At 38.8% G+C, this 14416-nt stretch overlaps 1 protein-coding gene across 16 annotated transcripts; it reads left to right on the top strand.

The window, feature by feature from the left end:
* The first annotated feature begins 279 nt into the window (after window positions 1-279).
* sh3bgr (SH3 domain binding glutamate-rich protein) lies at window positions 280-13593 on the top strand. 16 transcript variants are annotated; one of them, XM_034224610.1, is made up of 11 exons: window positions 280-513; window positions 2458-2643; window positions 3100-3180; window positions 4375-4458; window positions 5442-5609; window positions 6155-6190; window positions 7291-7314; window positions 7609-7635; window positions 9033-9059; window positions 11608-11669; window positions 12972-13593. In XM_034224610.1, exons 1-10 carry the CDS (start codon window positions 469-471, stop codon window positions 11623-11625), a joined length of 696 nt encoding a protein of 231 aa, XP_034080501.1. In that variant the 5' UTR covers window positions 280-468; the 3' UTR covers window positions 11626-11669; window positions 12972-13593. The 16 variants fall into 16 exon arrangements, with proteins under 16 accessions (XP_034080501.1, XP_034080500.1, XP_034080499.1 ...); XM_034224609.1 differs by having other exon boundaries at window positions 5442-5624; XM_034224608.1 differs by having other exon boundaries at window positions 5442-5624; window positions 6152-6190.
* Window positions 13594-14416: the final 823 nt, after the last annotated feature.

Here is a 14416-nt window from a genome sequence, read left to right as displayed (position 1 = left end):
TAGTAAATACGTCAACTAGTCTAACAAAAAGGGGTGCTCTTGTTGTGTACAATTTGCACATAAAAAAGAAAGTATTCTACGCAAACTAATGCAGTGTTTTCCCCACTCAACTGTCCTGAGTTTCTGCGTTAGGAAACCAAAGCCTGACAGCCTATAGTGCTGGTCAGTGGTCTATTTCTGTCCATATATGCACTGAGCCCGGAGCTAATAAAACCTCCGTGCCCTGCCCCGACAGACAGCTGCACAGCCCAATCGGTGTGTGCTGCTGCGCCCCTAGGGGCCAACCCGCCAATCCCGCACTAATGGAGCCTGCAGACCAAAATAGCCCCCCAGCAGTGTATGTGTTTGCGTGGTGTGTGTGTCTTAGTACTGTGTCCTGGGTGAGCTCTAATAATAGAGGCCCGCCTGCTCCTTTAAGAGCCTACTTGTTGCATATAGTCCGACTCCACAAACTACATTTGAACAAAAATGGTTATCAAAGTTTTCCTCGCCTCTTCGTCGGGATCCACTGCGGTGAGTACTCCTTCAACACGACACATTTCTCATTTAAATTAACTTTCCTGTGTGTAAACCGATCAGGACTTTACTTTTTAAATGCGCGAAATATTGCAATGAATGTCACTTGGCTTTGATTTTGCATGCGTAATTTGGATGTTTACGATGGTGAGTTTTCCCCTGGCAGTGTTTTAATTGTGGATTTTAATTAGCGAGTCGATGTGATTCACATGTGGAGCTTTCGAGAACTCCCTTCACGTCCCCCGATATAGAAACGATTCACGCCACCACCCGGTGTTGCGTGGGAATTTACCCAGTTCAGAAAGAACCTTTTCACACTATTTGGCAACTCATTTACCTTGGAGAAAGTGTTTTAAAAGAGGTATGTGTGATAAACACAGCATGCAGGGAGGGGGTGATTTTACATACATTCTTGATTTACTTTTGGCAAAGCTAAATAAGCAGTTTGAAGCAGGGGTGCCATGGTGGCCCAGATTTGCTCGCAGTGTTGTTTTACTGCTGATTGAGCTGGGTGTTATCCTCTGAGTCGATTTTGTTTAGCATGTCCTAATTTTGGCTGTCTTCCATGCAGAGTATCCTGGCACAGATGCAAGGTCCTCATTTGATTAGATTATAAACGTTATTGTCATTGCACATCAGAATCAGGTTTATTGCCAAGTAGGTTCACACATAAGAGGAATTCCTTTGTGTATATGGTGCATACATGAACACAGTTAAAGAAGATACATTGAAATAAAAACAAACTATTGTAAAATTAAAATATAGATAAATATTTACATAAAATATAGATATATAGAGAAGTATAGTATAATATAATAAAACACTCAGAGAAATCAAATAAAATGTGCATTATTGTTACGAGAAAGTGGAAAGCTGTGCAGATACAAATGTGCAAAATATTCGGAGGGTTGTGCAGGACTGACAGTATTTATGTGAAATAAATAAAAACAAGTTGCATGAGGTTGCAGTATATTCACATTGATAACAGTTGTTGCAAGTGTGAGGCAAAGAACAGATATTTCTTTTTCAAATATGACATTAATATATTTACTGTTAAGGTGCAGGGTTTAGCCTTGTAAACGTTACATAAAGTTGTTATCAGAGGTGGAAGAAGTTCTTAGATTTCTTACTTAAGTAAAAGTAGCAATTCGTAAAAGTACTTTGTTACAACTAAACGTTTAATTTAAAATGTCACTTAAGTGAATGTACACAAGTATCAGAAATCATTCAGCATTTTTCAAAGTGTATCAAGTGAGTTTTAATGCAACATCTGGAAAGTCGCTAACGCTTTTCAATACATTTAGTGGAGTAAAAGTAAAAAGTAGCATTAAATACTTAAGAAAGTACAGGTACCTGCGTAAATGTTTCCTGCTACCCTCCACCACTAGTTGTATTTAATATTAAAACAGATGTAATAAATATGTCCAAAAGCAGTGGGAGGTCCCTGAGTGTGAGGCGCTGTGAGGACATGTTTTCATCAGCAGCATGTAAACAAGAAGTTGCACAAGAAATAAGCTGTTATTATTGAGGAATCTGATCGTTTTCGCATTTTAAATTTAAGACTAATATGTCAAAAAATAGAGAAACAGACAATCATTATTTATATATAAGAGTCCAAATTGACGTCTTTATTTTTATTTCCTACAAAATGTCCAATCCGCAGTGATGTACTTGGCAGATATGCTTGATAAACTACTTTCACGACTTATCAATCATATAAGTAATTCCTTTTTGGTTAATACACTAATTGTTTGAGGCCTTGTTTATGTTTATTTGGTGGGACAGGGGACCATGGGAAGCGTCATATGTTAACGATGCTCACAAGAAACACAAGAAAATCCCAATTTTCACATTTTAAAAAGATAACTACTTCAGTCTTTTTCTTTCTGTGCAATCTTTACATTTTCTTGAAGCTTAGTTGTGTATTTGTTTGCCTCCCAGATCAAGAAGAAGCAGCAGGATGTGGTGGGATTCCTGGAGGCTCTTAAAGTGGAGTACGCTCAGCTGGACATCGCCTGCAGTGAGGAGAACCGCATGTGGATGAGGCAGAACGTCCCGCAGGAGAAGAAGCCCTCCAATGGCATCCCCCTGCCCCCCCAGATCTTCAATGAGGAGGGATACTGCGGGGTGAGTACACACCCTCACTGCCAACACTCACCTTTATTAACCAGTGTTTGACCCCTGAGAATAGTAAAGCGCCATTATCGAAATACTCTTTTCTAGTTAAAATACCGAATTTACATTATATGCCACCATTCCACTGTACAGACCTGCAAGTGCACATGATTAGTTAGTAAGAGAAGATCAAATTAAATAGGCCCTATTATGCTCTTTTTTTTTTAGGTCCATGTTTGTTGTGTGTCTCTACTGTGACATGTTCCCATGCTTTAATGTTCAAAACGCTCTTTATTTTTTTCATTTTCACCCTCTGTCTGAAACCAGAGCCTGATTGGTTAGCCGGTCAGCTCTGTTGTGATTGGTCGACAGCTTAGAGATGTCTCGCCCCTGTCATGTACAATGTGTTGTAGCACTAGCCAATAGAAGCGTGAGCGTTACATAATGATGTCACTTTTCTTCTTGTAGGACTATGAGACGTTCTTCGATGCCAAGGAGGACAACGCTGTGTTTGCCTTCCTGGGGCTGCCCCCTCCCCCCGGCTCAAAGGTTGGAAATGTTTTCTGTTTTCTACTGTGTACAAAACGAAACTGACTTGTAACCAAAATAATTGTATTTCCTTCCCCTTCAAGCCAAGCTGTGAATCTACGATATTGGGACAGCATCAACTGTATATTATGTCGTTAATCAAAGAGCTAATATATTGACATTTTGCCGGTTAATCTCGATTCTGGAATAGCTTCCTGCAAAACGTTTGTGCATGCGAGTCAGTTTGTAAAGATACGTCTTTAGGAGTTTAAATACTTTGGCCAAAATTCAATAAAATCAATAAAACTGTGCCATCAAAAATAATTAATTGTTCAAGCAATCATCAGAATATTAAGCAACTTTAACTCCTTGCAATGGGCTTAAAATATATATAAAAAGATAACAGACGTGCCCATAGACTTCTGAAATGGTACAATGAATGGGCTCTCCCCAAATCCGCTTTACTCATATCATCATGCTCTCTTTTGTAACCTTTAAGATGTTGAAATCGATACTAGACGGAGCCTTTTAGTTCAAATAAACCATTTAAATGTGACAATATGCAGTGATGACACATTTCTGAAGTCCGACCCGACACTTAGCATCTCCCTGGTTCCCTCAATAGAAAGCCATTGGGATTTTTCCATTGGATTTTGGATCATTCCGGCAATAATCTCTGTGACAAACAATCGTTTATGATACTTATACGTTTTGTTCAGCGGGGTAATCTCCACAAATTAACACCACTTTATGATTTTGTTTAAAGTAAAAGCTAACGTTAGAGTATAAAGGAACTACAGCACGGTCACATGACTTCACTTCACCACCGCTAAGCTAAAGGCGGCTAATGGTGGATGTGATGAGGTTTAGTCGTCTCATTTAGTCACTTGTTAGCAACCTGTGTTTTTAAAAACCACCAGTGGGGTATTTACTGACATATTTCATGTTGTAGGACAAACTATTAAAATCTCTTCTGGTTGTGTTACCCAAATACCTTATTTTAAGCTAACAACCACACACATTTAGAAAACCATTTGCTTCCAGACGAGGGAACCAAAAGTGGGAAAATGCCAAGTCATCTCCGGGTATTAGGACTCATTCCTGCACCACTCTAATGGGAGTTGAACAGATATTGGCTCGGGATCTAAACTGTAATTTCAAGCCCTCCTTCTGTATGACGCACACATGTTAAACTTGACTGTTTTATTAACACAGGAAGCAGATCAGGGTGGCATTGTGCAGAACGGGACCCACGCTGAGGAGACTAAAGCAGAGAACGTTCCCGTTGATGACTCAATAGTAATGCCGTCGTTTCTTTATTCCCCCAGCATTCTGTGTTTCTACTCCCTGTATTATCTTTCCTCTTCATTCAGAGTAACTCGACTTGAACATTGACTCCTCATTCCTCCACTCTGTCGTCACTCTGACTAACCCTTTTGTGTTTTGCACGAGTGACACTTTTCCCGATAACACAACATACAGAGTTGTCATTATAACACTGTTGTTCATTATTTTGGTTTTATTCGATGCATACATTTGTTGTGTGTTTTTATACTTCTTGATTCCAGTTCCTAACAATTTCCCTCCAAAAAAAATCCCTGCTGGTTTACCTCACTACAGATGACACGCACTTTAGCCCAACTTTGAAAATATACTTCATTCCCTTTCTGCATGTCCAGGATTCCTCATAAGCATGATTTTCTTTTCTCCTTTGTCATTTAAAGTAACTGGTGTTTTTGCACGTGAATAGCATAAAACACAACTGAATATTTCTGCTTAGTTGAGCCTGTGATCTGCCTTTTTTGATATCCTACAGGGTCTAACGCAGTGCTGCATGAACAAGCTGAGTTCATTTAAGTTGTCTTTCCTTTCCAGAAAGAGTAAATACTATAGCTAGCATACTAGTCAGTTAGCTTAGCACAAAGACTGGTAACAAAAACCATCCAAAGATAACAAAATATGCCCTTCAGCCCCATTATCTCTTTGACAGAATGAAGGGATGATATTGTTAAGCATGCCTGATTCTCACCTGTCATAAAAGTGTGTCTTTCATTCACAATGCATCATTCCAAACTTTGATTTTCCTAAAGAAAGTATTCACTCATCTCCACCTTTTTAACTGCTGCTACTTCTTCCCCTCCTTCATTTCCCCCCAGGATTGCCTAACACCCACCGTTGATGTTTTTAAACCTTTCCTCTTTGTGCTGTAAAAGCAGTACCTGAACAACCATGCCAATAATATTTCTTTAATTATTACATTATATGTTTTACCTCACAATAAGGAGGTTCCAGTTGAGGAGCGAAATGGGAATTCACACTCAGATGAGGAGCAGGCAGCTGATGAGGAGGAGCTAGCAGAAGAGGATGAAGCCATGGAGGAAGACGAGGACATGGCTGAGGTAGAGGAGGCGGAGCAGCAGGAGGAGGAGGCGGTGGAAGAAACAGACGAGGTCACGGAAGAAACAGTAATTGCATCTCAACTACAATCCAACCCTCCGTTTCCCCTTGAATGTTTTTTGAGTTGAATGTCTTCTCCTTCACCTTCCCATCATTCCTGAATGCTCTTTTTCCTTCCTTAAGCACCTTCAATCTCCCTTTTTAATGTTTCCTCCTCTTCCATTTAAGGGTTTGTCTGCTGTTTTGAGTGTCTGTCATCTTCATACTGCATTTTCCCGTCAAGTCATCCCTCTGGATTCAGTTGTTTCCTAAATACAAATGTCCTGTTCCCTGTGTATTCAGCACCATTGGACATGTAACCTCTTCATTGCATTTTTTTCATTTCCCTCCACGTGTGATTTTATTTAGCTGATGTTACCTCTTGTCTTCCATCCCGCATATCCAATTAATTCTAAATGTCCTGTTTAAATGGTGTCCCACTCTGTTTGGTTCAATAAGCCTGATCTGTGGATGCTGTCGTGTTTCCGTATGAATATACAGATTGTGTAATGTATTAACGATTCACAGTCTCTAATACCATTTTCTCTTCTGTTAGCAGGCCCCCGTAGAGGAGGAAGAAGAAGAAGAAGAACAGGTATGTTTATCAAACACTTATATCTGCTTGCCAGTGATTTGAACATATGGAATATTGCTAACCAACATAAACTTGTGTCTCTATTAACTGTCAAATGATTCTTTTAAAATGCTTGCATGAAAGCTGTGTGGTATTGCAAAGTAGAATTTGTGGTTTTAACTCACAGTACCTTTTTCCTAATACTGTTGTGAGTTAGCCACAATGCTAACCCCTAAAATCTAGTGTGTTGGACAGAAGATGATCAGCCATTTTCAGAAGTGACTCGAATAACTGTGCTCTGTACTTGCAATGCATAACTTCTAATGTTATCAGTTCAATGTCAGTGGGGTATTTTTCTTATATCTGCATCCCTTCAAGTACTTGAATGTTTGAAAAAACTATTTTGTAGCTCCTAAAAATGAATATTTTCCTCTTCAGCCACCCTTGAGGTGGGAATGCATTTCATTTCATTTTTCATTTCAAACCTTTATTTATACAGATAAATCCCATTGAGATCATTGATCTCTTTTCCAAGGGAGACCTGCTCAAGTAGTTCCACATGAAACATAACAACACAAATAGAACAACAAAAGGACATCATACAGCATCATTTACATAATTATCCACATGAACAGGTACCAATAGCTTCCGATTGACTAGCATCCAACCGAGCTTTAAAAACATTTAGTGGCACCAGATTGTTCAGTTTCCGAGCATGTCATGATCGTCAAACAAATTCAGCAGCCTTACACCACTGAGAGTAACGATATATAAACATTGAACAAGGAGACATTTTGGAAGTGACATTATTCACTCGCAAGATGTAGGGACAAGGGGATGAAGGAAGAGGGTTGAGGGGATGTATGGAGGTTGGGAGGGAAAGTTTAAGGGAGTGAGGGATGTTCCAGACACAGTCTCCACCTTCCACTTCCTGTTGATGCATGTCATTAATGGCACGTTTCTTCAGTCCATTGAAACCACCTGACTCACTTCACATCGGTTTCAGACGTCCTTCTGCTGGTCTTCACAGCAGTCTTGTTCCTCATGCACGCACCGTACAGCATTTTTTAACCCTATTCTTTGCCCTTTTTTTGTTCCATCTCTCGGTTTGCTCCCTCCAGGAGGAAGAGGATTTGCAATCAGAGGTAACATTGTGTGTGGGTTTGATGGAGATCAGGGAAGGCTGCTCTGCTTGGAGTGGTCTGCTGTTCTCATTCATCTTTAAACTCACTTCATCTGTATCTCTTCATCCCTCTACTCCATGTGTTTCCCTAACATCCTCTTCCTCATTTCTTCCCAGTTTCTGTAGCTGCTTCCTGACAACTATCCCCATATAGTTTCCATTTCCATTTTTAATCAGAAGACCTTTTATTTTGCATGCCAGTGGTGCTCTTTTGCTCCCAATACTAGCTGACCTGCTATCTGTTATTCATTTCTAGGAGGAAGAAGAGCTACTACAGCTTGAGGTAGATTTATGCGTTGTTTTCTTTACCTACCCCTCTCTGTTTCCTTTTCTTGCTTTCTTTGCCATCCCCCTCAAACATTCCTTCACATTTGTATTTCACACTAGTACACAGTAGACCTAACAAAGAGTCAAATAAAGTGCAAAGACGAAGACAACACTGTTGGCCATACTGAGAGGATTTGCTTGCTGCCTCAAGTGTGTATTGTCTTTATCCACTCACATATGCAGTGATGATTAAATTATGACCACCAGTGCTTGTCAAGAAGCTTTTTTAAAGACTTAATTATGTAATATACTGAATAATGTCAAAGTCACATTCTAGTATGTGTGCAATTTAAATTACAGTATGTTCCCAAGGGTGGACGCTCTTCTGCATCCCTGTTTGCATTCACACAAGCACATCACACACGAATGTAATTTCCACTTCCCTTTCTTTAAACAATCTTTTTGACCCACGCAGTCACTGAAATCTCGCTAAACAGCATCCTGATGAGAGAATATTGATATACAATTCTTTAGTTATCACATTTTCCTCACTGAAATACATTTTATAAGAAGCAGTGTGTGCTTAGTGGACAATATAACAGTGTACAGGCTACTTCTGAAGCCAACCAATGCAGTTGCCTGCAAACCGGGTTGGGAGGGTTACTTTAAAGATATAAGTGTTACAATTATTAGTTACCTGTACAAAAATGTAGTTTAAGTATCAAAATATAAAAGTTAATTAACCTGATTACTTTTGGATTGTATCAAATGCAAAGTGAATAAATTGAGAGAAAATAAATATTAAAAATATATTTTGATTCTATTGGCTAGCGCTTCAGCACATTGTACCTGATAGGCTAAGGGGCGGGACATCGCTAAGCGGTTGACCAATCACAAGAGAGCCAGGCAGTATGAGAAATATAATAAACATGTCACGGTAGAGGAACAAAATACTAATATGTAGGGCCCCTTAAACTCTGGGTTATCTCCCTCAGTTCAGACTTCACTAGATCCTAGGATTTACAAAAAAGACATCTGCTTTTCTGAGACATTCCAGCCGCTGCCTGATCTTCTGAATGCTTCCCTGCTGTGCTTTGCTTTGTCTTCTTTCCTCTCTATCTTTCCCATCTATTTTGTCCAACCTCTTTTTCAGGAGCAAGACGAACAAGCCACTGAGGTAGTTTGTGGTGTCTTACCCACTCTCCTTCTTTTGTCTTCCTCTGTGTGCTGCATGGACCATTATGTATCCATGTGTAGATGCCTGATGATGTGCAGCATGATACATACGACAATACTTGGTGGATTTAGTGTAGAATCCAAAAAATGTGGGTCGATATACAGACCATTATTGCGTTTATCTTCTCTCATTATTTGTTAAACTCACTAAGTCTCACGTGCTTTGATCCTCTATAGGAAGAAGAAGAAGCTGAAGTACAAGAGGTATATTTGACCCACCATGATTCGCATTTTGTAAACCATTTGAAGATTTGTATGCATGATCTAATTGCATACAAACATTTTGACTGTCTCCTTCCAAGGACAAATTGTGTGTGATGCATTCCAGAGCACATTATGGGATTGTGACTCAGCTCGAAATGTCACTGTTGAGCGTTACTTCAAATATGGCACCATGAGACATTTGTTTGTTACTTCAGTGTTGTTGACATTTGTTCTCAGTCTGCCAGCACATTTTGTTGTTGTGATGTCTTGGAGCAGGTGGACAGTTTTGTTGTTGTTGTTGTTGTTGTTGTCTAACTCTGCCTATGAGCCCCCAAGCATAATGTTGACATGTTTGGTTATGTTGCACGGAGGGGACACTCAGCTATGGAAGACGATTAGGGCCACTTATCAACAAAAAAAGTGAAATTCAGAGAAAAAAAGATGATATCCAAAATATAGTCTGAATTTTGAGAAATAATTTGAAATGTAATTTGTTTTGGATTCTGAGCAAAAATTCGATTTCTTAGGAAAAAGTCAAATTCCGAGAAAAAAGTTGAAATCTGAAATAAAGTCAGTTTTTTGAAAAAGTTGAAATGTAAAAAAAAATCTGATTCTGAGAAAAAAGTCGATTTCTGAGAAAAAACTTGAATTCTGAGACAAAACTTGAGTTTTGAGAGGAACGTTGAATTCTGGTTAGTTATAAAATAATGCACGTCACCCTAATCCTCTTCCTTACTGACCTGACGGGGGGACACGTATTCTTCTGTTTTTTATAAGTAGTCTTTTGTGTCTTTTTACCAAGAGCACTATGAAATAAGTGCATGTGACACATTCTATAGAAGATGGAAGAGATTAAGTATTTCTTGATATTAAGAAAGACTTGGAGGAAAAACATACAGTTACATCAGATGGGAGTGTATCGATGTCCCCAGGGTGCTATATCCCCCAGTTCAATAACCTGTTGGTATGCCCAGTGATGGAAAAAGTCAAAGTACCTATACCAACTTTTACAATACTTTGGTTAAAGTCCTGCATTCAAAATCTTACTTAAGTAAAAGTACATCAATATTAGCATCTAAATATACTTACCATAAGTACTTATTTCAGAATAATATGAAAGGACTGGATCGTGATTATTGATGCATTAATGAGTTGATCCCAGTTTGTAAAGGTGGAGCTGCTTTTAATTACTTTATATGCTGCTGCTGGATATCTGAACCTATAATTAATCTAAATGTATTAGTTGATTTATATTTTGTGTAAACTAATAATCTGAGTCTGTCTTTAACATTGTACTTAAATACAGTCCTTGAGTAATTGTTAATAAGTCTAATTGCTAAATAAATTGCTCAGAAATGTTTTTGTCAAGGTCATGGGTTCTAGAAAAGGATCAATGTCATCCATTACTCCCCAAATCTGCTGACAGTGTTCGGCCCTCACTATTTCAAGTAGTAGGATTGGATGTTGTTTACTTCAAGATGGCAGTCATCAAACTGACCTGATGTATAAGGTGCATCACTTTAAGCACCACTCCTGTGTCACCTCAGGATAAACAGAACACTTGAGGTCATTACTAATTCCCCCGCTGTTGTTGACACTGCACCTCTCTCGGGTTTCTTCTTCTACATTTTTAACCCCCCCGTCGCTATAAACACTAACATGTGAAGTCCTCTCACCCTCCTGTTGCTTCACATGACTTCAAACAACCTCCTTCTAGTTCTCGAACTACTACTTCTTCTTTTTATTTTTAAACGTGGCCAAGGAAGAAAACTTGAAACACAGGTAGTACAGAGTGACGCAGTAATGAGTCCAAAAACATGGAAATGACTCAGCATTTTACCACTTCCTGTCCCCTGGTGTGGAAGTCAATGGTTTTCTGGATGTGTTTTTGGTTGTTAGCCTGAAATAAGGTCTGTGGAAACGCAAGCAGAAGAGATTTTAACATTTTGTTCTACGACATAAAATCATTTAATAGTCTGAATTTGTTTCGAATTGACAAACTACAGTACTAAAATGCTCTTACATGTATAACAACTGAATATCAGAAGAACCATAATGTAATACTGGGAAAGGTCTATTAAAAAGTATTTGATATTTAAAGTGCATTTAGCTGATAATAAAGTATTTACTTTATATTATTCTGAAATAAGCCATTCGAGTATTTTAACTTTTGGTACTTTAAGTATAATGTCATGCCAATACCGTTGTACTTTTACTCAAGTAAACAATCAAACTACTTCTTCCACCTCTGGACACAGACGGTTGTTTTTTAATAAACAGAGGAACCATCTGTCTGAGGAATCATGGTTTTATTTGTGCAACAAACTAAGCAGATCTAACTGTAATCTTTTTTCCTAAATCCACTAAGCTTAAAGTCCATCGCCCAGTGGATCCAGGGTCATGGAGACAATGAGGCTGATTTTTTTTCTTTTGCAACCTAGTGCCAAAATCACATAGCAACTGGTCAAGAACCAACTCAAAACACACAGATATTCATTGTTTCCATGTAATAATTGGTTGTTGATACATCATTATTTATTTTTTACAGGAGGAAGAGGCTGAGTAGTTGACACCAGGGGGCGTCATCGATGTTAAAATGTTAATATCCAGGTACAAATCTACACTCGTCCTTTGATTCTGTGTTTTCTCTACCACTGGAGGGCAGTAAAACATCATGTGAATCTGCAGTAAACACCACCACAACATGAGTAGTTCCCTTTTTATATTTGGCATTTATGTAACCAGATTAATTAAAAACTGTTTTTGTGCCTCTGTGACCTTCTGAATAATAACACGCAACCTCTCTGCTTTATCTACATTGTATACTGCGCCTTTGAAGCTGCATTCATATCAATGTAATGTTCTTGCCTTTATATACAAGATGCATAAATCTCAAACGCTACCCTCGCTTCACCTTAGGGTTTGTTTTCATGCACTCTGAGGTTTTCAGGAAAGGAAATAAAATAATGCAGCAGTGGATTTCAAAGGGACCCTTCACTAATGGCTGCATCTGAACAGAATACTAGAGATCATCTGTGAGGCCAAAAAACGTACAAATATCCTCCATTTTCTTTTGGTTCCTCTGAGGCGGTGATGATAATCCTAATCTTCAAAGGATGTGCTGGGTAGGAGGGTAACTTTGAGAACCTATTCTGTTTTAATTACTAGTTACCTGTAAACAAAATGTAATCAGTAACCTAACCTACTTTTAAGAGGCCCTATTCTGCTTTTGGGGGTTTTCCCTCTCCTGTAGTGTGTTATATACGCCTAAAACGCCTCCATTGGAATCCTTTGTTTACTTCCGGAACATAGTGACATCACTATGGAACACTCTTGCTTCTATTGGCTAGCGCTCCAACACTACAGAATAACAAAAAGAACAAATGAACCAAAGAAAGTGAAAACCATGAAGCAGATTCAGGCAGTAGGCGTATAGATTCACACTTAAAATATAAAATCTTCGCCTACAGAACAGTAGAGTTTACAAAGAAGACAGCACAAACTAAACGCTCTTTTATTTATTTGATTAACATTGTAAAATTGCTAATAATCCACCATTCTAAGATGTATAACGGTAATCTGATCACATCTCTTTTTTAAGCAACTGGAAGGGAAATCAGTCTCCTTTATCTTGTATCCAGACTATCCCTTTACATGTAATCCATTACTCCAGAAGCCTGTATATGACGCTATGCATTAAGATCCACAGAGTGAGCTTTGAAGAAATGCTCGTCTTCTCCCTCACTTGGTAGCTTCCTCCAAACCCTGCGAGCCCCTGTCACGCAGCGTTAGAGGAAGCTGCTAAGTGAGCCTCATGTGCCTCCGGAGCACGTTGAGTGGCACAGGCTCAGCGGTGGTGGCGGCTGCCTCAACTGGGAAATATGTGACCTCGTTTCTTTTTTTTTGTTTCAGCCTGAAGGAGCCTCCCGTTACGTCTCTCCCTGACCCTTTGACGCTTGACCCCCCTCCACCCGTCCCCAAGGACCCCACTGGAAACTGATGGCCATGAAGGCGCCAAGTCAAAAGCTAAAGTCCTGACACGCATATCTCGTTTTCTTTTGACTGCAATGTTGACTTAATTTTTATATTTTGCCTTTAGAGACGTACTGTAATGAAAATGCACAGAGTAGCCAAGTGGTGTCGAGTAGCTTTTGTAAAATGCTATTCAGTTATTTTGGTAAAAATCAAACGTATTTCTCGTGTTTTTCTTGTAGACATTCTAGTTTTCTAACAGAGAAGAAGTGGCCTTTACAACAAATCTTGGCTTAGATGGTTTTGCCCCACTTCAGATTAAAACTCACGCTCTAGTGTGTTCTGTTTATCAGTAGTTTTACCAATGTCGCGGATCCTTCGATCAAGTGAATGTACAAATTCAAGACTTCCTAAAGGCAACATGAGTAAAAATACGCACATACTGCACCACCACTATAGTTACGTCTGCCAATACTGCTCTCTAATCAATGCACTTTGTTGAACCATGTGACTAAGACTTGCATGCAATGGAAAATGCAATAAAGTAAACTGGTAAAAACGACTATTTTGTTTTATTTTAAACTCTTTTGTTGGCATATTTATAGATCAGATTGTGCAATGTCAGAAGTGCTGAGGCAAACAGGAAAACACCAAGAAATGCCTTGTCCCAAGAGATGCTTGGAAAAGGAGAGGGGGATGTCAGATACCATAGAAACATGTTTTTCAAGGCATTGTAGGTATTTCACAGTGAATGTGTTGTTACGTGAAAAATATACAGACTGTTGACAAGAATGAAAAGGAATGTGTTCTTTATTTCCAGCCAAGAGTTCAGAAACTGAGACTTTGGTGAAACTGTACTTATTATTGCAGGAAGTTGGACAAAAACCAAAGTAGAAAAATTTGATTCAATATTGGATCAACTTTTTTACAGTAATCTATTTGCCAGGGTGCTTCAGTCAAAACTCAGAATATCAGCCGCATGGCCAGAGATGATGGAAAAGTCCGTAGCACATTTCTTAGAAATACACTTGTTTTTTAACATTTCATAAAAAAAAAAAGCCAGAAATACTGAGTAAAGTAATTAGGGTTCATCCTCTGCCTCTGGGGAACATGATTGCATTTCATATCTATATTTCCATCATGGAAAACTGATTTACTAAGGTGATAACGTGGCTAAGAGTTCAATATTTCCAATTTGGTTCCATTAGCACCTCAAACAAGATATGATATAGTACCGTAAGCCGTTGTTTATCCATCGAGCTGATGATAATTGAATTATTGCATGAAGTTTTTCAATCACCTAAGTATACAGTTTACAGAAAGTATACAAATGCTAACCCCATGGCTAGAGCTAAAGAAAAGAAAGTCAAAGAATAAAAAGAGTT

The sequence above is a fragment of the Gymnodraco acuticeps genome, unplaced genomic scaffold (genome assembly GCF_902827175.1).
Source record: "Gymnodraco acuticeps unplaced genomic scaffold, fGymAcu1.1, whole genome shotgun sequence".
In the NCBI taxonomy this organism is placed as follows: Eukaryota; Metazoa; Chordata; class Actinopteri; order Perciformes; family Bathydraconidae; genus Gymnodraco; species Gymnodraco acuticeps.
This window is presented reverse-complemented; position numbering and strand designations above follow the sequence as displayed.

Excerpts from the sequence above, each read along its gene's own strand:
- sh3bgr (XM_034224608.1), top strand. The coding sequence starts at position 469 with ATGGTTATCAAAGTTTTCCTCGCCTCTTCGTCGGGATCCACTGCG. Across the intron at positions 3,181-4,374 it reads CCCCTCCCCCCGGCTCAAAG|GAAGCAGATCAGGGTGGCAT; the intron begins GTTGGAAATGTT and ends TTATTAACACAG. Across the intron at positions 7,315-7,608 it reads AAGAGGATTTGCAATCAGAG|GAGGAAGAAGAGCTACTACA; the intron begins GTAACATTGTGT and ends ATTCATTTCTAG.